The 27231-nt window shown below is 39.7% G+C and overlaps 1 protein-coding gene across 4 annotated transcripts in view; it reads right to left on the bottom strand.

Annotated features, from left to right (window-relative positions):
* The window catches only part of ARID4A (AT-rich interaction domain 4A), a 49933-nt gene extending 34230 nt beyond the window's left edge, over nucleotides 1–15703 (bottom strand). For all 4 annotated transcript variants that reach the window (XM_061462415.1, XM_061462417.1, XM_061462416.1 and 1 more), the window contains exons 1-5: nucleotides 15225–15703; nucleotides 14272–14343; nucleotides 12925–13035; nucleotides 10377–10442; nucleotides 9352–9442 (exon numbers count right to left, since the gene is read on the bottom strand). In XM_061462415.1, coding sequence (XP_061318399.1) covers nucleotides 9352–9442; nucleotides 10377–10442; nucleotides 12925–13035; nucleotides 14272–14277 — 274 coding nt within the window. In that variant the 5' untranslated portion in view covers nucleotides 14278–14343; nucleotides 15225–15703. The remainder of the gene's footprint in view (nucleotides 1–9351; nucleotides 9443–10376; nucleotides 10443–12924; nucleotides 13036–14271; nucleotides 14344–15224) is intronic.
* Between the last annotated feature and the right edge of the window lie 11528 nt (nucleotides 15704–27231).

Here is a 27231-nt window from a genome sequence, read left to right as displayed (position 1 = left end):
AAGCTTGATAAGATAAGCTTTAACATTCCTCCATCTTCAGAGTACCACTGCTGCGGTATGGTTCACTACTGAGTTATCTTAATGGCTTATTTTATAATACTTGCACATACAAAGCAACTAACCTTTCCCCCCATTCACCAAAAGCCTAATATTTTAAGAATGGCAGATACTGATATGCCTAATTAGCTGTACTAGTTAATAGTATTTTCAAAACTTCTAAAATATCGATACCAGTAAGATCCATCAACCTCAACATCAGCATGTTAGTCTCAAAATCTTCTAGTTGGCTTACCGCTCACAAAGCCACTGCTGTGACACTTCACATTAATGGGAAAACAAAGTATACGCTCTTCCCCTCTGCAATACTAATTCAGCATTGGCACCCATTGATCAGCTCAGTGCAAACACCAGAGTGCTCAAAAGAATTATGAAGTCACAGGTTTATTTGTCATAGGTTTACATTAATGAAAAAAATCTATATCCTTGCCACCCCTCTGAAAGTAAAGTTCCATTACACACTCCAAACCTGTCACTCAGCAGCTCTCCGCACACTTTGATAACAATATTTCAGGGGCATATTTTTAAGCTTTAGGGTGATTGGGTTGGTTGGTTGTGTTTTCTGGTTTTGGGGGATTTTTGAGTGTTCTGTGCACCCTACAGTGTGTGCCATTTCTCATCGCTCTCAAGAGACTTATAAGCAGATGTACCACCCTTATCTTTTGCCAAACACATTCAGAATCAAAGTACTAATTTTTACAAAGCATCATTATAGGAGACGGCTGCTGATTTTCAACAGGTAACTTTACTGAAAAGAGCAAACAGAACACAATACTTGACAGTAAGTAAATAAATTTAGTTTATCTCCAATTTTGGAAGCTCTATTTAATTAAAACCACTATAGTACAGGAAAAAAAAAATTAAATCAAACAAACCATTCATAAGCCAGCTGACATAGACCATTTTTTCATCCCTAAAAGATAAATCTTATAAATTTTGAGTGTTAAGTAAAATACAATGTGAAACACACTAAACTCTACTCCAATTAGGATACGTAAGGAAATTATGACAATTAAGAACTGCATGAGATATTCTGCTTTCCTCAATCACAAACATGCAAGTTAATTTAGAACTTTGACAGTCACAAAATTAGATATTTGCAACCAATATGAGGAAACTATAGACTGAAAATGTAACTGCAACTGCAGAAGTGTCAACTTTATAAATTTATATTTCACTTTGATGGACAAAACAATGTGGAATTAAAAATACATAATGCTGGGTAATTAAGTTTTCATTGTTACTCCCCAGACCCAGAGACAATGAAAGCTTTCAGAGCTGGCACTCATGTTTTCAGTCCTATTCCCAGTCTCATACATGAAGACAGATTTACTCCATGTCTCAAAAGCAGCCCTCTTCCTACAAGCCTTTTCCTGCCATGTTTCTGTTTTCTCTAGGTGAAGGTACAGAACTGGCCTGTTCTACAAAAGCTGCTTGTGCCTTGCTGTAGAGGGAAAAAGTGCCAGGCCACTCTACAATTTCCAGAACTAAAACAGGTGGACTACAAAAAAAGAAAACAAACACCAATCCCAAAACACCTTCTGAAACCCCTCTTCCTGCTCCTGAAAAGAAAGCCACTCTTTCCAAGATAATGGAGTACTTTCTCTCATACAAGAAGCAGTTATCACCCAACTTCAGGAAAGGTCTACAGCAGAAATTCTATAGGTTATATTCCATAAGAAAGAATTTACTGGACAGTACCAGTTGTGTTAAAGGAAGGAAAACAGGAAGAGAAGACAGGGATGTATTTCCCCATAAACATATAATGCAGTCAAAGGATGAATTTACAGCCACAATATTTACATCAGAAGAGAAACTTACAACCCTGTCCTTCCAAAGAAACAAGTATGAAAAAGCATAAGGCCTCTAAGTACTGCCATTGCCTAATCTTGTAGTAGGCATGTACTTGTGGGGAAACAGGGTGTGCCAGCTGACTACTTCAGTAAATACTTCTGGAAAAAAAATGATACCTACTAGCCAAGAACCTACACACTACTATTTAAAAGTCAATATAAAGAAGTAGGAAAGACAGAAAGAAAAGCAGCATTTCTACTGGCCACAGGCCTTTCTTCCAAATATGCTGTTGCATGACGAACACTGACAGAAGGGGAAAAAAGATGACTAAGCAGCACAACCTGGAGAAGTGTCTCCATCACAATGCTTGTTCTAGTCCCAAGAATGGAGTTCAATATGCTCTGTATGGAACATATTTTAACAGTGATAATAGAACAGATATTTTAATAATTTTGCTGCATCTCATCTTGTCAGTATCAACAGGAAAAGAACAGAACTGATTCCCCCTCCCCCTGTCTGTGGAAGCCTTAGCAAGCCCAAGCTATGACAGAAAAACAAAAACAAAGCTTCCCAGTGAGAATCAATGCAATACTTCGCCAAAGTTAGAAAAAAAATCCCTAGATTAAAAGCTGAGTACCATAAAAATGCATTAAACAGTGCAACTTTCAACTCACTACTGATTAGCAGGTATTTTCCACTCCCTGCCTGTAGCAGGCCCTTATATGCTTTTAAAAAAAAAAAAAAACCTAAAAAAAACCTAACCCTGCCCTCATAGAAATGCTATCTCAACATCAGTTCTCACTTACTTATATAACAAATGTTAACAAGTTCACAAATCAAAACCATTTCTAGGAACTGTGAAGAAACTCATCAGAAAATACTGCAGATCAGTTTAACTATAACTTGTTTATAAATACCTTAAGATTAAAATGAAGTTAAAAAAAAAACAAAAAAGAGAACACAGCAGGACACTAGTGATTACATCCTCATAACACTTACTTGTACACAGAGCAAGAAACACACATGTAAGTTTATGTAAGAATATGTAATATATAATATAAAACAAGGCAGTCCTGTAACAGACAGGTGAATAAGGAAAACAACCCTCAAGGCTGTTTATTTGCTTTCTCATTCCCCATCCCATTCAGAAACTTTTAAATCTACCAAGACAAAGTATGTACCAAGCAGTAAAAATTGCCCCAGTGTCACTATGTGCACTCAATTATTTTCACCAGCTGCCTGACCAAGTAGCTGCTTGCAAACTACCAGAGATGTTATCTATGAATATATAGATAAATGTGTGCAAGTTCCGTAGATTTGTGGGTTTCAGCTGTGGAAACAATACAGAAAGTACCAAGAGTCATGCAATACTGAATAACCTTGTTGACAAGAACTGTACTAACTACTGATTCACCACTGTTAAGAGGGCTCAAGAGCAAGATACTGAAGCATACTGCGATACTGGAGAAACTGCAGAACTCAGTTTAACAAAAAAAAAGGAAATGATTTTAAATAAGCTTCAGTTCTGCTAGAAAGTTTGTATGAAATATTCCTGAAAATGCACAAGTACAACCTTTGAGTCTACTCACAGAAGACTATCCTATCTCCCTACAAAATCCTACCGCCTGAAACTTCAGAAATGCCACAGTAATATTACTACTGTACATGTAAGGACATTAGAGAAAAAAATTCTACCTCCTTGCCTTCCCTACAGTGTTGTTTGTATGCAGTTTACTATTGTTTTTAACACTCAGTCCGCATTGCAATAAAGGTGGTTTTATAACCAAAAGTTCTATCCAGTTGATTGGTAACAAGGTTCAGTTAATAAACTTTTTCACCATCACATCTATCCCACTACCTGCAAGTCACCTGGCACGTAAGCACAAAATCTTTTTTTTAGATTTGCCCAAAAGCAACCAACACAGCTCTTGCAGTTTCTACACGTCACAGGTGCACCTGAACAACAGTAACTACATGGAAGGACTTCATGTACAAGGACTCCAAATACAGGGTTTTCCTTAAAGTTCAGCCAAGCAATATTTTAGAGATGAAAAGAATAAATTTATGGTGGGTGAGGGTGGTACAGAGCACCAGCGAAGTGTAGACAACTGGACCATTCCCCTGTCAGACTTGTGGTTTTGGATTCCTAAATGACACATGCACAGTCTGAAGATGAAGTGCTGGGATGCTTCTGGGATGCAGAACTCAACAGGATGCTGGTAAGAACCGGTTGAACAAGCCACACAAACATGACTAGTGCCTTGCACATACTACAATGTGCATGTTCTTCAAGTTATGAAAAGACAACCCCCTGGCATTGATGAAATCACGCCACCACAACTCACTGGTGGGAGGTGATAGCTTTTATCATGCTTCACACAGGAATAAGACATGTTAGGAGCTTAAAGTTGTAGAGAAGCCAGAATCATGTCAATTTTTCCTGTTAGAATAGGTATCTTCACAAGGCATCAGAAGAGGAAAACTTTTTAAAAATAGAAAAAGATGACTATAAATAGCTCCTGTTTGCAACCCTGCTCCTGAAAGTCCTAGGACATAACTGCTGGTTCATTTTCTGACATTCTCAGAATTATGAACTGGGATTTTCAAAATCCACACAACTTGAAGGAGGACCAGAACCAAAAAAGCGGTACCTTTCATTTCTGTCATTTGCCTTCCTAAGCCCAGTACTGCAGAGTGATGCAACTGGTGGCTGAGACTACACTTCATTTCCAGAACAACTCAAACAGACTACCCAAAACTTCTACTTTTCTCAAGGATAAGCACTTGGATATCTTAACTCCTCTCAGCACACACTCACTTTGCATTCCCTGGAAACTGCCACAGTGACCGTATGAGAGAAGTTACTACCACATGAGAATCACTGAATAGTTAGGGTTGAAAAGGACCTTAAGATCATCTAGTTCCAACCCCCCTGCCATGGGCAGGTACACCACATACTAAACCATGTCACCCAAGACTCCACCCAACCTGGCCTTGACCACTGCCAAGGAGGGAGCACTCACAACTTCTTTGGGCTGAAGACAGTACAAGCAAAGGTATGTGACTCAGAGAGTTGTTTCAGAAGCAGTGGCTGGCTTACAGCATAGCCAAGGTTGGGCCCTGTTGATGTATAACACAGTGCTAGAGCCAAAAAGGAAGAGCTCTGTTGGCTTTGCAGACTCATGCAGTGTAAAAAGCAATGAGAAAAATAATTTCTTTACTACTCTGCCATTCCATAACTTAAAAGGAAAAAAGACACATCTTCTCTAACATAAATCTACTGGGTGAAGCCTGAAAGCCATAACACTCAAAAAGTGAGGAATCACATTTGCTTTCACTCTAACCAGTATATGGAGCCCTACTGCTGACAGCAAAGTCCGGTAGAAACTGCAAATACCTTTTGTTCTTCCCCTCCTCCGTATTTCCTACCCATTTCAAGGAAAAATTAACTAAAAGTTAATACATGTTTTTTCTTCTTAAAAACTTTTTCATGACATGAGGACATGACAAGCCACAAAGATCAATGTATCTGATGTGTTGGTTTGTTGAGGTTTTCTTTGTTTAAAGTTGTAGATACGGTTAAATCACATATACTTAATAAGATCTAAGCACATACAGATTATTGACCTGAGCTTTGTGACAAGACAGATGTCACTTTCCTATTGATGGGGCAATGAAAAAGGCTGTTCCAACAGCAAGTCTTCAGATGCTTGCTCAACTGAAATACCATTTCTCACTTTCATAATTACATCACTTCTAGTTCTCTACAGAACTGATACAAAAGTGTTTCCTTAAAGAAAATGCATAAGGATTTCTGTTTTCTGAAATTCTGGTAATGCTTGTAAGATTCCAGAGAGAATGTGAAAGAAGAAAAACATAACTATGTACTCTGTAAGGTGGGGGCTGTGATTTCCTTTTGCTTTTTCAAGTTTTTTCAGGCATTATTTCAGTATTTACCTGAACCATTTTACAAGTTAACGGAGAATCACATGGATGGTATGCTAAGTATGTCATAATTCAAACTGCTGAAAGCAGATCTAATGCCATGCAATTATCACCTAGCAATATATTCAGCACTTCAAAAGCATCAATGCAGCACTTTAAAAATTGTAAATTGAATTAACTCAGTTTAAGTAATTGCACTTTAAAGATTAAAATATCATAGCATCACAAAATCATTTAGGTTGGAAAAGACCTTTAAGATCATGGAGTCCATCTGAGCCATTTGCTATCCAAATAACTTAAACCACTATTACTGTCATCCCACTTAATATTCAACTGAGCAGATGAGAGGGCTGACTGGTGCAATGGCATCTTCCAGACACTGTTAAACTTTCACTCCAAACAGCTTTTGTTTCTTCACCTACTTATACTGAAAAGCTGAATTTCAAAACTAATTTCAAAAGTATTTCCAAATCACAGCTGAAAATGTCAGTACAAGTAAATGGGTACAGCAACATCACTACTATGTAAAAACAGGTGAAAAAGTGACTTCATGGCAGCTACAATAAAAATAAATCCTTATTTATTTTGGCCACATGAACACTACTAATATTCAAGAGATACTGTTACAACAGAATAACTGATCATCATTGTGACTCTTTTTATTATGTTGGTGGCAAGTGAGCAAACTCAACACAGCATTTCTACTGGTCACCTTATCGAACAAATCGGAACTGCTTCAGCTGACTTTTTTTCTTCTTTAGATACCTATCTGAAACAGAGAACCTAATTTACAAAAATGAACATTATTACTTCTCGCTAGACATTCATGCAGATCATTTTGGTGGATTTTTTTAGGTAACTGTACTTAATAGTTTGAAAATGTTTGTCTGAGTATATTCCTGGTTTTCCTATCCGCATCAGTCTACTTCCAGATCACAGAGAAAGAGATGCTACATAACACTGAAAAAATAGTACAGGAAAAGCACATCCTACCAAAACACAAGCTTTCCCTTGTGCCTTCCATCTCAAGCCTGACCACATTCAAGAAGACATTCTAGAAACCTGAAAGCTGTTTAATCCACTTCCCTCTCAACTCTTTAGCTTTGACTGAACTGCTAAGTAGCACGAGCCACCACCTATTAAAAGGAACCAATTCAACTTTGCTTCACAGCAACATAAACATACACCTAATATATACCCCAAACTTTCTATGTTACAGTGGAAGTAGCAGGCAAAAGATAAGGCTTATTTTTCACACCTCAATGTTTCTGTACTCAACCTTGAATATTTCCCCAGTTTTAAAAGCAAAATAACCATTTTAATGACACAAGCTTCATGATCTGCTTACTCTGGACAATGCTACTTGTGCTTTCAACACCAGTCAGCACATCACCACATACAACTCACAAAAAAAGCTTGTAAAATCTAAACATAATTCCAATGTGTTACAACTGTATTTTCATAGTCATAGGTATGCATACTTTATGTGCCATATTACAGCCCCACATGTTAACTTATGGTAAGATTACTTAAATACCACAATATTAGTACATTTGCATATGGAAAACATACGTTTATTTTACCTGTTCCACCTGTCAATAATATTTTTAGGGGAAAGAAAATGACAGTAATAACTTAATCCATTGGTTCAAGGTTTTGCACTTTAAAAAAAAATAAATCTATACAGTAAAAATCATGGTATGCATGATTTCTCTTTTACATTACTGGGGAGAGTTCAACAACTTCTTATACCTAAAGAACAATCCACTAATATAGGGCAGAACTTGTATTCACCATTCAAGTAAAGATTTTTAGAAGTGCATTGCTCAAAAGAAAAGGGGGAGGGCAGGAAGGGAGAGAAAAAACAGACAAAATTCACGCCCCCAAAACTGAGGTTTTAAGGTTCATCTGTCAAATGTAAGACGACAAATATGTTTTTTTATCAACTACTAACTGAAAGCTTTTTCTGTCACTAAAGGAGCAATATGTAGTGTTGGTTTACTGATGTAAATCTTCTCGTCCAAATTCAAACAATTACCTAAAAATGCTACTTTAAAACTAAAATAAGTGAGTTTTATAATGAAATACTAATTCATAAATCATGGCATTATTACTACAAGACTGTATTTCTTATCTCTTCTGTATCAGAAAGGTGAATCTAAGTCACCATTGCAGACTCATGCAGCATAAAAAATACTGTGCTCTTCACTGAGTATGTCACACCACAGTACTAAACCACACAGATCTTAAATCTTCTGCACTCCAAAACAATCCTTCCTTTTCCCCCTGACCTTATATATGCTACAACTTTACAGCTAAATTTACAGTTTTACAGCAATGGTGTAATCTTGAGTGAGCTTTATCAACGGGCTTATATTTAAAGCATGCAGTAATAATGATAATCATAAAGTGATAAATCCTTCCAAATTCTCTGCAGCAAGAGCCTTATCCTGATCCCACCAAAGATGACATAACCTCATCTACTGCAATGGAAACATTAGATTACTGAAAATGCCTTCTTTATAACTTAAAAAATGGTTAATGAATCAAAATAATTGGTACTTTGTGTGAGAGAGGACTCCTCAGGAATGTATGGAAGAACACAAAGTACAGCTGAACACATTCAGTATACAAGGCAGCCAGTAAGAAACACAGTTTAAATTTATAAGTACTGATCTCAAAAGCAATGCTGAAGAGTAACATGTACAGGACAATTAAAAGGAGCATGTTCCCTCTACACTACTATTAGTGAACATAATGCCCCACTGCTGTAAATTGTGCAAAAAAAATAAAAATAAAAAAAAGACAGGTGCTTGCAAAGCCCTGATTCAAATACTTGCAATGAATTCATGTTCAACATAGAAATTTTGCTGACCCTGCATTCTGAGGTTTCTATTTGCATAAGTGAAAAAGCACATGACCCTCGAACATGATAAACAAAGTAACTTTCTATTTCACTTTAGATATAACTAGCTTGAAAATTATTTTAAAGCAAAAAGTAATTCATGTTATAAATTCATGCTCCCTTTGTAAGCTATGATGTGTCGATTCTTTTCCTGAAAAAGAACAGATCTCATATTCCATTGCTTCATATAAAACACAAACCTCAACAAAAAAAAGGAGTTCCTTCAGAACGCAGTGGTACTACCAATGCTTTTTTTGCGTACAAGATTCCATTTAGTGAAAGAAAGCTAGCATTTCAGTCATTCATTACATGCCACAGGTTTTCAGCTAGAAGTACAATTACAAGGCTTAGTCTTAAAATCTGCAAAAATTATTCTGAGTTACAGTGAAGGAAACTGACATCAGTTGTGCAAATAAAACTTGAGTGCTCAGCTCTGCAATTACTTGTGCAACAGCGTCCCTGAACATCAAGTAGTTATTATTCTGTTTTAAATGGAAAAGGAAAGAAGATCTGGAAGACTTAAGAAAGGCCCCTCCAAAAATCTATCTCAGGTCTTACAATACAAGATGTAATTAATTACTTACATTACTTGTAATTAGAAAGACTGTTCAAAGATTACAGATCATAAATTAAAGCATGTGGCTACTCACCTACAGTATACCAACTAGCATCTGTCAATTTGCTGATAACAGCTTCTTGAAAGGATCCATCAGGCATTTTGGTTTCAACCATTGCACCAACCTGCAAAAAGGAGTATCTCAAGGTTACATGTAATCCCAATCTCATAATGAAGAAAACCCATGGAGGCATTAATTCTTCCAGCAAGCCAGCCTTTTTTTTTTTTTTTTAAGACTCATTTTAGCTAAATGTTGCTTTGTAAAATTTAGTTACTTAGCTGCTAAGAACAAAGGTCCTTAAGTACACAAGCTGAACAGGAAATAGACAGTAAAGCAGTAAGAAACTCGTATCACCTAAGCATGATCTACATCACCTCAAGAAATAACATGAAGGCTAATTAGAAATAAATATTCAAATATTCAAAGTAATTATTACTTTATTACTGACATGCATGCAATTCCTCCTATGTCCCACAATTTAACCACCGCTATATGTATCACTGTCAGAACTTCAGTAGCAGCCTACATGCATTAGCGTTCTTGCAATAGCTACAGAGAAAAGACAAATACAGAAAAAGGGATCTCCTCAAAAGAGCTCTATTCACATTTGGCGTTTTGTAACCCAGCTATGTATTTTAGCAGACAACTATTACATATCACAGAAACACAAACCAATACACGTTTTTATATAAAATACATCAACTATTTAAAAATGGAGTTAGAGCAAACTAACTTCAATTTACTATTGCCTAGCAGGCTTGAACTTCATAATCAAGTTCTCGATTACTTACAAGAAGTTTCAAAGTTTCGTTACTTACAAGAAGTTTTATAACTTCTAAGAAGCTACAAAAATCATGTATGCAAAACTGTATGAAGTATACTACATGGAGAAGTATAAACAGCCTCTAAAAGCTGCAAGAGTTAAGACTACTCAGAATTCAACTGAATTAAAGCGATGAGCCTCCTGTTAATTCAAATTCTGTAGAATAGCACTAAAATTAATAATTTTACAAATTATGTGAGCACAGGAGAAAAAAAAAAGCATGCAATGTACATACTCTTAGAGGTCCTTTCACTTGGTCATCTTGCACCAACTGAGTTGAATTATCCCCCTTCAGGACCACCTGAAAGATATTAATGAACTTTCTTACATGTATCCTATTTTTGATAGCATACAGAAAGCATATGAAACTGCATTAATAACAACAATTTGGAAAATAAAATCTTTATAAATCAAATGGACCCAAACGTTATTAAACACAAAACACTTGTTTTACTGACAGGGAGCCCCAAATATTACTCTTAATATTCGATATCAAACATCATACTTAGAGAGGGCAAATCAAACATCAGCTATTCCAAGGCAAAGCAAACATATTTTGATGTGAGTGTGGATACTGATTCAATCCAGGTCACACTTGGAACTGGGCTTCCAGATCAGGAGATTAAGCAGCCTTTTTTTTTCCTCTCTCTACTTCGACTGTAGCACTTTATTGACAACACGCCAAGTACTAAACTACAACCAAAATAATTTTTTTTTATTAAATGTGTATCAAAAAAATCATGTAGCTAACCACCATTTCTGCTACCTTGAGCCAGAGAAAGTTTTTATGGCAAAGATGCAAATCACTATAAGCGTAATGAAGGTAAGGATCAGTTACAGCATCAGTAAACTACACTTCTCCCTTTAAAATCCTACATTTGAGAAGTTAACATAAAGAAGTTAATGTAAGCCTAAGCAATTTGAATCCCTGAGTCTACAGACTCAATTTAGAAACATAAAAGATGGATATTTAGATGTCAACACTGTTAACAGGTTTTGTTATCACAAAGACACCCATGGTGTTTAAATAAAAAAATAATCCAAAATTCCTGTTTCTTTTCAGGAATCAAAAGATCCAGAAGCTTCCTTTCCACTTCTGAAGATGTCCAGTTTTCTGGCTCCCTCAATTATCCCCCAACCATAGTCTACACTGTATTTATAAACGTTAATACACATTCAAGTTAGTAACATACTTCATTCAAATTTTATTTAACATTTTCTATCGCACTGAGATGGATACAGTTGTCCTGCTGCTCAGGAAGACACTACTAGAGTTTCTGGACTCTGCACTTCTGGCAAGTGTGTCGGGGTGTGCCTACATGCTCTTAATTACAATATCAGGCTTACCTTGTTAAAACTTCAATTGTTACAATATAATTGAGATACAGTGACACGAATTTCCACCAAGTCACAGCAGCCTCATATATTCCAAATCTTATCATGGAGTCATAAAGCATATGATTCTAATGAGACAAAGAAACTCACACCTCTTACAGTTCAAATACTCTATCAGACCAAAGACACAGATGCAAAATCAAGGATGTCAGACTAGGATGGGCAGCTCCCTGCTTCCTATGGAGCTTCTTATTAACACAGGTTTCTAAGGACATCACAGATTTCTAAAAGTACTCATTAAGAACAGGGCAAAAGACTCCAGTATCTGAATTGTTTGGGGGTTGGGGTCTTTTTCCTATTTGTGTAAAGCACTCTAATAAAGTGATATGAGCTATATATCACATATATATATATATATATGAGATATATCACATATAGCTCATATAGCTCTTCATAACTGAAGAGGCTGATCACTTGATCTAAGCATTAAAGCACATGAAAACTCAGATGTGTAGTTATTAAAAGAAGATTTCAGCTATGTTAAGGGGTTTTGAATCACTAATGACTTATTTACCCATTTTGGACAGTAGATGAGAGTAGGAAGTGGAAAGATTTTGACAAAATAAAGTAGTACAACAATTTCTCTGTTTACTTTGAATGTTTAACTTTCATTTAACTGTATTTTATTCTTGTTTTCCCATGGTAATACTTACAACAGTACTGTAACACCAAAATAATGACTTTCATTTTTTGTTGTTTTGGTGTGACACCTGTAAATGGGAATGAATATTATGTGCCAGTACCACGCACAGGTAGAAACTCAGCTACAGCCAGAGCATGTTGGTTTAGAAGCAACAGCAAGATACTCGAAACTTTAAGAGATGTTATCCTGGCCATTTTTAAAAGCTGGTCTAAGAAACTAATTGTTACTTTTTTTTTATGTTGACTTATTACTTATTTTGGTTTTGTCTCTTAAGTTCTAAGCTACCAAACTGAGAACGTCAATAAGAATGAAATGGAATTTCTGCTTCAGAAGAGGTTGCTCTTATTACTCATGTAAAGCCATAATCCTCTATTTGTAAAATCAAAACTGACTGCTGTGAAACTGATGCACTGATAAACAGAAAACAACTGCGATCAGGAAAGAAGTAGCAAGTATAGGCAATGTGAAAGCTCATTCTTGTTGCAACCTACTCCCACAAAAATAAGAAAGAAACACCCCTACCCCCCAAAAAAAATAAAACAAAAGCCCACCACAAAAAAAAAAAAAACAACACAAAAAACAATCTCAAACCCAGCACCAAAATATGAAAAACATGCAAGTGTTTTTTAAAATTCCTATAGCGAGGTGATGAACATTTCCAAATCTTCAGGACTAGGATAATCTTCTCTGACAGTCTTTTCAACACAAAGCTTTAATAAAATCAGCAACAACCACAGTCTAGTACCTTGACTTTCACAAGCCTTTTCACCGTCTTAATCTTTGCCTCGCAGAAGGCACCACGGTACTTGGCACTGACATCAGTTCCCACTGTCAGGTAGGCAGGCTCGTCTGCTGCCTATTAAGAAGAAAATAAGAACAAGTTTAGTTCTTTTTTTTCTTTTCAGTTGCATCATTATATATTTAATTTTACATCTAAGCTTTCAGATCTATTGACTGTTACATGAGTAACAATGTCTGTACTAGGAACTGCAATCACACTGCTCTTTAGAAGGAAAAAAAAAAGAAAATGAAACCAACAAACAAGCTACAGGAAGTTTTGTTTTACCAGTGATGATGACACTTCCCACAATTTTGCCAGCCTAATTACTTTCCCAGAAATATCTTTGAGGGTATTAAACTGATATTTCAAACATCTCCATTTAAAAAGGGTAATAATGTACAGGAACGACTACTAAGTCAAGTCATTCCTACACAGTATATAAAAGGAGAGCATTTCAGTTGTAAAAAGGCTGTACTTTTCTCAGCTAACAGCAATCCAATGACAGAGATTACTGAAAATATTCGAGACTGCTATCATCCCGCTACTTAAGTCTATAACATTCTACATATAGGATTCTTTATTCCTGACAACTAACAGGAGACTCTAGAGAACTTTGTTGTAATCTTTCAAACAGCTGTTAACTAGTGTTTCTGATTTCTAAAATGCCTTATAAAAGCTTAACTGATTATGCATTTTAAGAGAGAGAAGTATTTCTCATCATATTTTCCTTAGTCTGGACTTTCATTACTCAACATTTCACTTTATTGTGCTTGTAGCAATTGATAAACAAGGGTAAAACGACCACGTTGAAAATGTCTATCAAGGCATCAAGGAAATCATAGCATATAAAATAACTACTTTTCTGTTCTTACTTAGTGTTTTAACTACTTTTTTTAATTACTTTTATTTCTTCGACTCTGAAGGCAAAAAAAAAAGTTTTCTCTTTCCTAAGCTGCACTGCAATTGTTAAGCCTCTACCGAAAAAGAAACGGGAACAGCTAAGGCAGGACAAAAGCTGTGGTACTGCAAACTTACAAACAGAGGCTGCTGATACAGGAAGCATTTAGACAGCAGCCCAAAGGACAACAATTCAAAGACGTTGTGAATTTTCAGACTACTCCTGCAAGATGGTAAGAGCTTCACTCACCCACACCTCAGCTAAAGAACACAAACAGGATACACAGCGTGCACCGAAACCCCAGACAGCGTTATCCTACTGTTGCTCATCGAAACCGGCGATTAAAAATGAAATTGCCAGAGCAGCTTGTGAAGAGAGAAAGGGAGCCGTTCCCTACTCCGGAGTTAGCCTACCTTCATCTTTAAAGGTTATGTGAGGGATTCCAGCTCAAAGGCTTCTCCTCCCCGCGAGCACACGGGAAAACACTGCAAAACAAGAGGGGGGGGGGGGGGGAGGGAGCGCCTGAGGGCTCACCCGTGAGAGCGTGGGTCTCTCTCTGTGTGAGGAAAGGCCGGGCTGACAGGGGAGACAAACGCCGGCGGGCGGGAACCGCCGACCGTCCGTCCGTCCGTCCTAGCCCCGCCAGGCCGCCGAGGGAACGGGGCCGCAGCCGTCGCCCGCCGCTTCCCGCCCGGCGGCCCCTCGGTGTGTCACGTCGCCATTGCTCCCGCTCCGCGCCTCAGGGCGGAGGAACCGGGGAGCGCGTTCGGCCCGGGAGAGGAAACCGCCACCCCGCACAGGCAGCTCGCCGCCGTGGGGGCCCGCCGCCGTCTTCCCCGCCCCTCGCAACTTTCTGCGGCCCGCGGAGGGAAGCGCCACGGAGCCCCTCCTCCCTGCCCCCTCCCCGCCGGCTGGCCGCACTTCTGGCTCGCGCCCCCCGCACACCCGCCGCGGCCAGCCGTGCTACCAGCCGCCGGGATTCCGCGGCCCCCGGCCAGGGGTGGGAGCGGGGGGAGGTGTGCAGCGGGGGCGGGCCGGCGCCGTGCGGCTGAGTGGCTGCGGATGGAGGGCGGGCGGGCGGTCCTCGCCGCCAAGAGCAGGGGCAGCTCCAAGAACGGTGGCGGGGAGGCAGCCGGAGAGCTCGGAGGGGGCACGGGGGGGAGCTCCGTAGGGAAAGGAGTCCCCGTCAGAAAGGGAGCGACGGGCTTCCGCGCTCCCTCACACAGTGCAAAGGCGCGCTAGTGGTGGTGGTGGCGGGGGGGGAAGGATAAGGGGGAGAGCTCCCAGGGACGCTCCGCGCCCCCTCCCCCGGGACAGCGACAGAGTTGCGGCTGCTGAAGTGCCCGCCACCCTCACTGCTTCCTACCTAGAAACTCGGAGCGAAGTGGACAGACCCGTACTGCCCGGCCTGGTCCCAGCGCCGCGGCCCCCTCCGAGACGACGACAGTCCCGTAAGCAGCGGCGGCGGCTGAGCGCGGCCCCGCTCCACCCCCCAGCCCGGGCTCGCACCGAATCACCAGCGACCAGCCCAATAACAAGCTGTTGAGCAGAATCGGTCCTGCCTGAGCTCCCATTGGTCCCCTCGTGACGCCCTGGAGGCTCTGCCCCGCCTGGATTGGGCATTACGGACAGCACCCCCATTGGTCACAGGGCGGCTGGCAGAGGGCATTGGCCAGCCGTCGAAGCAGGTAGAGCCACAGAGACTTTTGATTGGCTATCTTTCAGAGCTCTAGCTGATTGGTGGAAGTTGAAGTGAAGTCAGCGTCCCTCCACAGATGATTGGTACGTGCTGGATCCGGATGTAGCTCTGTGCGCGGTGACTGGCAGCAACCGGGTGACAGGAAGAGCAAGGGCGCGATGTGATTGGTACTGGCCTTCTTTTAGAGACGCGATGGGGCGGGGACAAGAGAGGGGGGATGGACGCGGTGTTCTGCGGAGGCTGCCCGCGGCAGACAGAGCGCATGCGCCGCGGTCAGTCTCCCGGCGCCATTTTGTGCCGGGCTCTTTCCCATTTTAGGCCGCGGGGGGAAGAGAACAGGAGTAGCCGGCGTTGCTCCGGGGGGCGGGTGAGCTGCGGACAGAGGCGATGGGCCCGGCGGGAAGCTCGCTCCCGCGCTCCGGAGAGGCTGCGACTTGTTTCTTCCTAGCTGCCCGCTCCCGTGTTGGACTGCAGCGGCCGCGTCTGTCTCCACCCCGTCGTCCTGCTCGGCAGTGATGGCGCAGGAGCGGACTCGGAAGTGAAGCAGTTGCGGCGCCTCTGGCGGCGGAAGTGGCCGCTGGGAGGGCGCGGAGGAGCCGGCCTGCCGAGCTGCATGGTGAGGCACGGAACCGCTAGCTGCTGTCCGTTCGCTGTTCTCCCTGCTGAAGCCAAGCGGTGGTGCCACAGTGGGGGCCCGTCCGCCGCGGTAGCTGCCGCGCGCCCCAGCAGAAGCAGCGTCGGGGCTGCAGACGCCGGTCCCTCAGCCGGTGCCGACGGGACACGGGTGCCTGCTTTTCCCTCGGAGGCGGGCGTCATTCCGTCGCTGTTAACCGCCTCCTGCTGCCCGTGATGCATTTGCGGTGAAGCCTGAGGAGGGGGGTCAGCTGTCGTGCCTGATTACTTCTGCACATGGTGCTGGTGGTTGTAGTGACCGCCTGGCCTGCTGCTAGGCGCCTGAAGTCGTCTCGTTACAGGAAGATGCGGTAAGAGAAGGAAAAGACGAGTGCTGGTGGGGCTAACATGCTTTTCGGGGTGCTTGGAGGGGACTGTAGTCTTGTCCAGTCTTTCCTTAGCGGTGAGGATGCTCTCTGAAGGCACAGTCTTACAAAGCAGGATACTGCAAGGCACCTGTGAAATGTCCTCTAAGAGGATTTGGACTTGGAGGCAAGCTTTGATACTACTAAATACGAGCTACTAAGTGAAGCCTATATTTAAATATATTTTTAACGTTAGTGCCACATTTTTACTTACATAAAATTTGCTTCGTAGTTAACAGTGATTCAGAGCCATTCTTTCTCCACAAAGTAATGAGTATCTGTTTGACAGTGTTCACACTTAGCTACAAGGCATACCTTAGGTTTATTTAAATCAGCTTGTCAATCTAGTTCAGAGATCCTTTGTGGTAATTTGACAGCGATGGATTGTTAGTTTAGGTGTAGTTTCCATGTAAGTTCTGGCTTGAAGGTATATTTTTGTTTTGTATTTTGTAAATCTGATTCTTTGGAAAGCAACAAGAAAAAACGCACCTCTTGAAGGAGTTCAGTCAGCAGTGGTGTATGGTATAGTAAGCTCTAAAGGTTTAGTAAGGCATAATGTAAGCAAAGTATGTTTAGAGTTGACTGCAGGAGATGCCTAATAATGGGGGAAGGGTAGCTCCAGGCTTCTGGTGTTTGGATGTGGGTTATAAATATAAAAATGCTCAATGTCGTATATGAAGTGTATAAAGGTTTGAGGCATTTAGCTGAGGAAACTTTGGTTCTGTGCTGTAGTTACACTTTATGCAGTACATAAACTGATGAGCAAATTAATGTTAGAACATACTAAATCTACGCCAAATGTTAACAAAGCTTCAGGAATTCACTTTGTGCGCTTTGTGTCTCCCTGTGGAACGTATTGACCAAACCATGACTTTGAGCTTTAAGGCACAATTTGTATCTCTGTACTAAGTATAGTACCATTCAATAAATAACAGTTTGTGACAAAACTCATCAGTCTTGATTCTCATTTGTAGCAGAACAGTCCTGTCCACCTGGATGTGTCTGTTGCAGCTGGCATGCTTAGGAGGTTTGTGGCACATCATTCATTTAGTAACTGTGAGCAAAAGGACTCTTTCTATATACTTGGTCAGCAGATGTGACTTTTTTATGGTTTTTAAAGCACCTAAGAATGCCTAGCTAGGTAGCTCAACAAAGAGCATAAACATTCTCACACAACGTGGGGATGATGTCTAATATAATGGAATGAAAACACCTTGCTTTTGGCAAGCAGGGTAAGGGTCTAATTTTGTTTTAACGTAACTTCTCATGAGAATATGAACTTAAGGAATAAGTTATGCCATGATACTGAGATTTTGCATCCTGAATGTATGTCAGCATTAAGTAGCCCTGACACTGCTTTGGCTATACTAGATCTCTGCAGCTGTGCCCCATCCCTCAGTGTGATGCCTTATAGGGAAAACGACTGGAACAAGTGGAAGAAATGAGCAGCGGGCTTTTCTGTTGTGAGCCACTCTGTTAACTTCATAAAGTTAACGTTTTGTAAGCTCTAGAATGATACAGTCATAGTCCCTTTTCTATCTGATGTCTCTAAACAGACATGCTATATGAGGTAGAAGAATTTTTAGCATCACTGTTCAAAGTAGCAGCACTTGTATTATGTTTAAGTACCATTACGTGTTAACGTACCAACTGTTGTGTCGATGCAGTACATGAGATTCACCTCGGGATATGCATCTTGGTCTTAGCTTGTGCAAATTAGCACAGTGCTTCTTAATTTAAAAACAGTTAACACAGAAGCATCAAGGCACTCTAAGCATGGCACTGGTCTTTCATCTCATGTAATTTGAGAGTTTAGGTGATGGCTGTAAAGAAATCGGGAAAAAAATATACCTTACAATGTCTTTGGTGTATTAGTTGCAGAATACACAGGATTTTTGCCCAAAGTCTTCCATATATGTGGCACTTGGTAGGAAAAGGAAGGTATAGGAATATCTGTATCTTAACAGTATTCTTCATAAGAATAGCACCCAAATAAAACTGTTCAGTGTGTCATGTGGCTTCCTTGAGAAAAGAGACAAAATAATGTGAAGAGAGATTTCTAGGCTAAGTACAATATTCTGTTCAGTAGTCACATATTGCTCTTGAAATACTGCATTTACACCTAAAATCACAGCCAAAATATTGCAGAAATATTAAAAATACTGATTCTTGTTCTAACACTTTGTATGTAAGAAAATAACTATGCCTCTGACAGACTTTGCAAATGTTTAGGAGACTTTTTGCTGCTTTTATTTTCATCTCAAATGTTTGATTGTTTTGTTTTGGGTTGTTTTTTTTTTCTTTTAAATGTTCTTCCCCTTGGTATTTCTCTTCTGTAAGTAAACAGGCAACATTTTTCCAGTGGTGGTTGAGCAAACATCTGCTTTGTGGTGGAACTGCTACATTTCTGTACAAATCAAGGTCAGATGTATGCTTCCCACAAAGCTTTATTATCCAAGTGATTGCAAACTGCTCCAGTAAGAGTATAGTAAGAAGTTGTGAAGTACTTAGTGAGCATGTATAAAGCAAAAAAAAAAGTCCCTATAGAAGTGAACACAAGTTTGGTCAGTAATAGCTGGCTTGTAAAAAGGAAAAGTCAAACCTTCTTTCCTAGTCCTGGAGAAAATTGTGGTTTATGTTAACTATCAGCAATAAGTTCCTCTATTACATTTTGTGAGAGAGAACAAAGAAAAAAAGGAAACATAAAAAAAGTACCTGCTAATGCTAAATGCTTACATACCATTTTCCCAGCTCTGGCACATTCCTGTCCCCGCGTTCAGAAAAACGGATATTTAGTTATTCAGGCATAACTGCGCATGCTGTCATTCATATCTGAGACAAAGACACAAAGTTTAGCAATCCTTATGAAGACTGAATTAGTACATTATGTCCAGTGAAGTTCAGTACTAGTTTCTTAAATCTGGCATGGGCATGTTTTCCAGCAGTATTTATTCTAGCTACGAATAACCATGAAAATATTTGACAGGGTTTGCTGCCATAAATATTTGGGGGGGGGGGGGGGGGGGGGAATCTCAGAATTGGTTTTCCTGTCAGCTCTGCAGCTAACAATAGTACTCACTTTGTAGTTGCTTTTTCCAGTAACACTATGTTACGTGCTCAGCTTGTCAGAGTAGCTCATTAGCAGCTTCAGAGATGGCCATGGAGAAGCAGTCCCATTTTTACTGAATAAACTTATGTCCAGACTTTGTGCTTTGTGGCTGCAGATTGTAACTACAATCCCACACATTATAAAACGTATGTAGGAATCAGTGATGCATTAACTGGTGTGTGTTATTAGGAGCCTAGCACCAGGAGAAAAGCTTAGAATTCTCAACTGATGTAATTGGTGCTTCCATCCTAGCCTGTTAGCTGGTGTGTGTGTGTGCCTTTGCATGTGTCCTGCAATCTCTTAATTCTAAACATAAAGTGCTCCCTTTTTTTTTTAAGACTGATTTGGTAATTCTGTGTTTGGACAGAATAAGAGCTGTGTTGTAAGAGACCATTACATGGTATGTAATTTTCTATTGTGATAATACACAAATGTAAGTTTAAAACATTTAAACATACATATGAATCTCCAAATAGCCCGTGTTCTTCCCAACAGAGTCAAATCTTGTTTATAAATACTACTGTTTGAGAAACCTCCCATGTAAATCAAATATACAAAGTAAAACTTGATGCAAACCCATGTGTTTTTTCTGCTATCTAGTGTGGAGCAAGAGTGTGGTCACTTTCTCAGCCTCTTGTAATACCAAACTGGGAGTAAATCTGTACTGAAGAGGTGTCTAATGCTCTCCATATCTAAGATGTACTACAGCTACAGCCGACGTTAGAGAGCTGAAATAGGCTGTTGTTACACTTTGGTAAAGAGAACTAACTCTGGTTGGATTAATTTCTCAGTACCTGTGTAAGTAGATTCAGGGTCATGGCCTAGCTGAAGTAAGAAACTTCCTTGCTTATGCCACCAGTTACTACTTTGTATCTTGGAAGGCTTCCCCCACTCCAGATAAGACTTTATGCTGCCAAAGTAGCCATGTTAAGTATAAAAAGGAAATTAAAAAAAAGCCAATGTGTGTGCCACTAATAGTACACAGCCTAGCACAAAGCAGCAGGCACTACTGCAGGTCATGGTTGCTCAGTAAAAGAAAAGTTGTGAAGGCGGTGGTTATGCAGCCTTTCTTCTAGTGCTTTTGCTTGTCCAAATTTCTTTAATTAGTTAGGGTTAGCTTACTTTTCAGCTAACAAGAATGCAGTTGGTCAGGTTTGTTTGTTTGTTGTTATTTGTTTGGTTTTTTTTTAAGTATTCAAAAGATAGATGCCCTCTGTGTTTTGAATTGTGTTTCTGGCTGTAAGTAGCTGCTGATAATGTGAATCTACAGTTTGGCCAGTGATTAAATTTTTAGCTGCCTTTTTCAAAAGATACTTTGTGTATATTGTTTGGAGCATATTATTACAGGTAGCTAATTCACAGGTGGCCAGGGAGTTAGCTGACCAATTGACACTGTGTAAATGCATGGTTAATCTGTGATTAATTATAAGACTCTATTGTTTGCTGGAGGTTTGACTCTTCAGGGATATGCTTTCCCCTGCAATGCTCCTCTGTCATCTGTCACCCCATTAGTTACACCAGTACAGTTGTAAACAGAACCATTGAAATGAGCTGTGTTGTGTGACATCCAGAATGCTGAAAGAACAAAATACACGTATTTTTTTAGATCTATAATTATTCTGGATCAATAAAAGATATTTTATTAGGGTGGGAGCAGTCTCGCCCTTGCAAGCAGCACAGCAGGGAACTAGTGGAAATGAAGAAACAAGCATTTGGCTGGGGGATGCAGTTGTCTACTTGTTAAACTGACTGACAGGAAGAATGTTAAGCTACATTTTGATTCTGCCCTTCTAAAACAGTATTTCAGATTTGTTTCTGTTCCTGATATATGAAGAAAAATGTCTGGGAAAAGCAGCCTCTCTGGTGGTGTGCTCTGTGGACTGTGGAAACACCTAGAATTAGAGCTGAAATTGAGCTTTATGTAAGCATTCTCTTAAAGTCATCTAGCACTTCCTTTGCTGCTCTTCACACGTGTTAATATAGTCTACTGAAACAGGTCTCTGTCCTTCCCCAAAATAATGAAATTAGCAGATTTCCTGCTTTTCTAAAAGCCCTGAAAATTAGAAATTTCATTTCCAAAAAACTTAGGTATCACTTGCATTGGGTTACTGGTTTTTGTGTGTTTGTATTGGAATGTATCAGCATCTGGGTGAATTTACTGTAACTGAACCCACTGTTAATTTGCTGAAATGGGAATCTTAACAAATGTGTTTTGGATATGCAGACAATACATATATTAGATAGATATCTAACTTTGTGCAGCAATAAGGCATCCCTTGTTCTTTCAAAACTCTTACTTTGCTTCTCATACCACATCACTTAAAATGGTATTTTCAGTGGGTAGTTTTTATACAGTCTTTAGGGGACACTTCAGGGGATTGCTTTTTTCCTGAATATGATTATACTCACGTGTTTAAACTGTGATGCTGCTGCCTGCTTTATTCTGTTGTCTATCTTTGGTCGGTACAGCAATTCACAAGAACTGTTTTTAAACAACCATTGCAGAGTCCTTTAATAGCAACATACTGAAGATGAAAGGGCACAGCATGGTGGCTGCTTAGTCCATATGGAAATAGGAGCGTTGGTTTGAGCTTGGATCCCATGTTCTCAAATACTAGGATGTATTTACTGGACAACCAGTCCGGCTACATATACTCTTACGTCTTCAACCTCCTGTTTTCTGTAAATCTGTATAATTAGACATAATAGGTAGCAAGACCTATAATGGAAAGTTAACAAACAGTTGGTGTCTCAGAATAGCTCTCAATTCTTGAGTAAAAGTAACTTCCTTACTGCGTGCAACTTGAAAGGGTGGAGAAAAAGCTAGTACTTTTCATACAGGCATAAGCAACTGAAGGAAGAAAATGAGGGGGAGAGAACAGTCTCTGTATTGTATGTTTGGTGCTGTTATAGTCTCAAAATTGTCATGACAACCAATATTATTTTCCTTTTTAGAATCTTGAAACTGCACTTTAAGGTCATGATTATTTTCCAGCTGATAAATGCTTAAGATGCGTTGCAGAATTCACTTTTGTGCTCCCTTCTATGGTTATGGCCTTATCTGAAGGAAGCGACTTGCAAAACAGCATAATGTAGTTATTCTGAGTCTCCTTCTTTAACAGTGACTCACTCTGTCTATCCAGATAGCATCCCGAGCAGCACTGCACCCATATGGACAGTCATACTTTCAGCATGTGGGACTTTTAACCTCAAGCTATTTTTGGTGATGAGAAGGAAGTAACAAATGACCCGACGCTTGGCATACTTCAGATCTGCCCGAGACAAATTCTGTTTGAAATGTTTCCCTTCTTAGAGTCAGCACCAAATAGAGATTAGTAGTATTTCTTTTGGAGATACTCTTATCTGCCACACAGGAAGTCTTACATATGGGTTACTTCTGTGATCTTCTAATGGCTCAATCTCACCATAACTTCATCAGAGGTACTAGTTCACTTGTAATGCAGGTATTATCCAAACCAGTAATTTTATGGCCATGTAAAAGTAGTAAAACCAGGGAAAATTGATTATCCTGGCACAAATTAACCTAAACTCAAGTTTTGGACTATGCAAGTCCAGTTCCATATTCTAAAATCTGTCCTGGTGCAACCACAGAGATATGTGTAAGTAATTAAATACCAGACCCTGTATTTTTTAATCTGTCACCTGCAGTTTACCAATCACCTTCTTGGTTCTCTTGAACAAGGTTTCTGTATGTGGACTTGCTGACTAAATAATTGTAACACGAATGTGACATATCCAGTTGCATTAAATATCAGAGTAGTGATTCACCAGGTGCTGAGTAACAGTCAGTGGATGTATGAGACTTAGGTGAAGATGAAGCGTCTTAGTACAGCCTACTCTTGTGTCATTGTTGGATCTGTATTTCTAAAATAATTCTTGGTGGGGGGGTGACTTTAAGAGATGAGTTGGTCTGTACAGTCTTAATTTCTGGTGTTCTGTTAAAGCATGTGCTCTGGGTTTTAAGCAGCAGAATATACCATTTAAGCTCAGAGTTTTAAGTGTTTCAGCATAGCAAGAATTACAGTTATGAATTCCAAGTGGGTGTTTGACTTTCTGCTCTATTATGGATTTCCATAAATGGCCAGAGTCTGGACTAAGATTTCTTGCTTGAGGCTTCCTTCACAAGTAGTGGTGTTTGGTATTGGCTAATTATGCATTTTTTTAATATCTTTAGAATGGAAACTTCCCAGTGCTTTGGGCAGAAACAATCAAAATGAGACTCTTAAGAATTGCCTCTTGCTTAATTCTCCAATTCAGAAACTTTTACCCTGCCCATTTGTTAGCCTTACAGTATATTTTCACATATCAGTGTTACACTGAAGTTACAACTCACCATTTTCAAGCCAATTATAAAAGGTAATTTTAATTTCAGGGAAGGGGATCCAAGTCTTACTTCTGTAGGAAAGCATGCTGCCACTGCTGTAGAAGGCTAGTTCTGGAAGCCTTCAGAGGTCACTGTCACAGACTGCTGCTGTTACGTCTGTAACAATGTGCTTGCATGTGTTGCAAGCAGCTCTGAATTGAGATGGCCAACTGAGCTGCCCTTGTCCCTTGGCATAAGACTCAGTGCTCTTAGAGTGAGCTTACTCCAAAGTAGTGGGATTTAAGTTAGGCACATGTGATATCCCAACAGATGATATCCACAAGGAACAGCTCTTTTAGAGCTTCAATTCTACGGGCTCAGACCATACATACTTTCTGCAGACATAGCCCTGAACTGAAGCTACAAGAGACTGAATGCAGGAAGCTATCAAATCTCTGTCTCAGCTACCTGATCAGTCGTTGTTCTCTGGGCTTAAATCAAACTCTTCACCCAGGTATCACTTAAGCCTGAAGCATAAGGGAGCATCTACAATACAGCTCAGTTCTGCAAGACATCTAGTCCTCTGATCCATCTTGAGCGCTTCTGGATCTTGGCTTTCACAAAGTGATTTGCCTCAGACAGCTCCATGGTCTTCAACATTTAATCAAAGTTTAATGATGCTGTGCTGTCCCACTGCATTTTTCAGTCTTTGTGGTCAGTGCTGCCATGGGTAGTCACTTCCTTCCTTATGGAAAATTCTTCCCCTGCTCAAATTCTACCATTTGACACAGCAACAAGTATTAATTTTCAGTAGGAAAACTCATTAAAGTTGGCATTTAGCCTATCAAGTGTGGACTAAACTGATGAAATATTATGGCTACTACATAACTGTAATTAAGCATTCTTAAGTAAGTAGCTTCAAATGAGTAAGTTACTTGTTAATGCAATGCAATGTTGCAGTCTCACTGGTTATCCCAACTGGAGCTGCAACTAGGTTGAAGCTGCAAAAGCAACTAATAGAGAGTTTGCCTTAGTTTTTCTGATGAAATGAGAGTCCTGACTAGGTACCTATTCTAATGGTCCCTGGGCCTGACTGTTAAAGGTAGCAATACTTCAGATCAAATAGAAGCCTGCTAGCTTTCTGTTTCTGAAGTTAAATTTCAATACTAAAATAACTTATCCAGCATTTTCCTCCTCTGAATAGATTCAGATATTTTTTTGCCTTCTAATGCTCACTTTTTTCCTCTTTCCCCATCTGCAGTCAATGGAGATGGAAACAGTAGTTTTCCTTACCATAGATAAAGATCAATTCTCATAACCAGGTTGAACCTGTATTCTGGTAAGGGATTTTAATTTGGAAAAGAACATGACAATAATAATCACCTTGGTAACGTTTAACTAAATGTTGTCATGACAGGCAAGACTGCTGTGAACTTTATACATAAATACTCTTGAATTGCTTCTCATTGGACTTCTTTTTGCTTGTGAAAAGGTAAAGAGCATGGCTCTTTAAAGGAGCTTTTCCAGTTAGCCATGTTCTAGAATAAGCAGCTATTTGGAAATTTTGAATAAGGAAGTAGGTGGCTCTGTTGCCACCTATCTCTTCGTATATTGTGGAACATTTCCTTCTACTTTATCTTGTAAATTATGCACAACTGATCTTGTTCTTACTGAAAAGTGACTTGTGTAAGTGTTGTTATACTTCCTGTTCCTAATTCTGAATGGCTGTTACTGAAAGGAGTGGATGGATGTGTGTAGCCACACATGAGGATGGCTTTTATTTTGTACCTAAAATGTTGCTGACAAAGTCAGAGTTAAGAGAATTGAGTAGATTCTCTGCTGTCATACACAGTGAGTGGAAGATCAGCCCTGAGCTAATGCTTTAGAGTGCTGATTACAGTTTCCTGACTGGTACTTGCTAGAGAATCAAACAGCTGAATCAGCAGTAAGCTTCAGTAGTAAATTCAGTTTGGAGAAACGCAACACAGAACTAAAGGCTGACTCAGTGTAACAGCTGTAGTGTTGCCTCAGGAGGAGGCACAGAAGGAGGCTGTTGGTCATGCTCATGATTAATGCTGGCTCAGGCAGGCCTGATCAAGAGTTTCAGCAGCCTTCAAACGTTTCTCGTGGCTGGAGAAGCAAGAGTTCAGGTAGCTGGAGTCCAGCTAAGGCTTAAGCCTGAGACAGTCACTAAGTATCAAGACAGACCCATTTATCTCTACTTTTTCCTTGTCACAAAAAGAAAGTAGAACTCCTATCTTGTAACCCCGTTAAAAAGGAGACTGTAGAAGGCCAGGTTATTTTCTCAAAAGGAAAAATAACTGTATAAAAATTAACTTGTAAGGAAAAACTTTTGTTTTTAAAACAACTGGGCTGATGATCATTAGTGTGTAGTACTAAAGCTGAGGAGTTTGATTCATTAGAAAAGGATGTATTTCTATATTAAGATGACCATTAGAATTTTAACTGCATGTACAAATAAATCTTCAATTTTAACTGAGTTTTAAGGTAGTGAATGGGACAGCGTTACCTTGTCTCTCAAGACTTTGAAGTTACTAGAACAGTCTTTTTTGGTAGGAAGTGGGGAAAGAAAGGAAGAAAGCTTGTTTAACTTCTGGGAAGGTCAACAATTGATAAAGCTGATTCAGAAGTGATTTAAGAAACTATAGGTGAATGAAGCTGTTTAGAGAGAAAATTTAGTTCTTCAAACATTAATTCCAGGTACACTGCTTAATAGAGCTCACAGCTTTAGAACTTAACAAAAGCCTTCTTTTAAACTGAATTAGTATTTAATTTCTCTTACTCTTCAAATAAGCCTAGGCCCAATGCTTCAGATTAAAATTCCTTTTCCTGAACTCATTTGTTATATAGGCTGTTCAGAGCTGTCATCACCTTAACATATAACCAGCTGGTTTAGTTAGGTATGTTCTCATCACATGCTATGGCTATGAATGAACTGCAAATTGTAATATTGGTTAATCAAGGAATGACAAAGTACTAGTTTTTATATACCATATAAACACGAGACTTTTCAAATTTCTATGCAGACTGTTTTTTTGTACCTAGCCTGGCTCAGAGTGCTGTAGCAAGAAGGAACAACACAAGCTTGATAATGCCTTTCCTTCCTAATGTCTGTTTTGATGCAGAGTACAGTTGCTTCTTGATGATGTTGGCCTATACTGTTTTGAAATAAAAGCTAAGAGA

Source organism: Pezoporus flaviventris, unplaced genomic scaffold, assembly GCF_033815535.1.
Source record: "Pezoporus flaviventris isolate CSIRO_AGI_PZ_B2104156 unplaced genomic scaffold, CSIRO_AGI_Pfla_v1 ptg000035l, whole genome shotgun sequence".
Classification (NCBI taxonomy): domain Eukaryota; kingdom Metazoa; phylum Chordata; class Aves; order Psittaciformes; family Psittacidae; genus Pezoporus; species Pezoporus flaviventris.
Note: the sequence above shows the minus strand (reverse complement) of the source record. Positions and strands in the feature narration are given on the sequence as shown.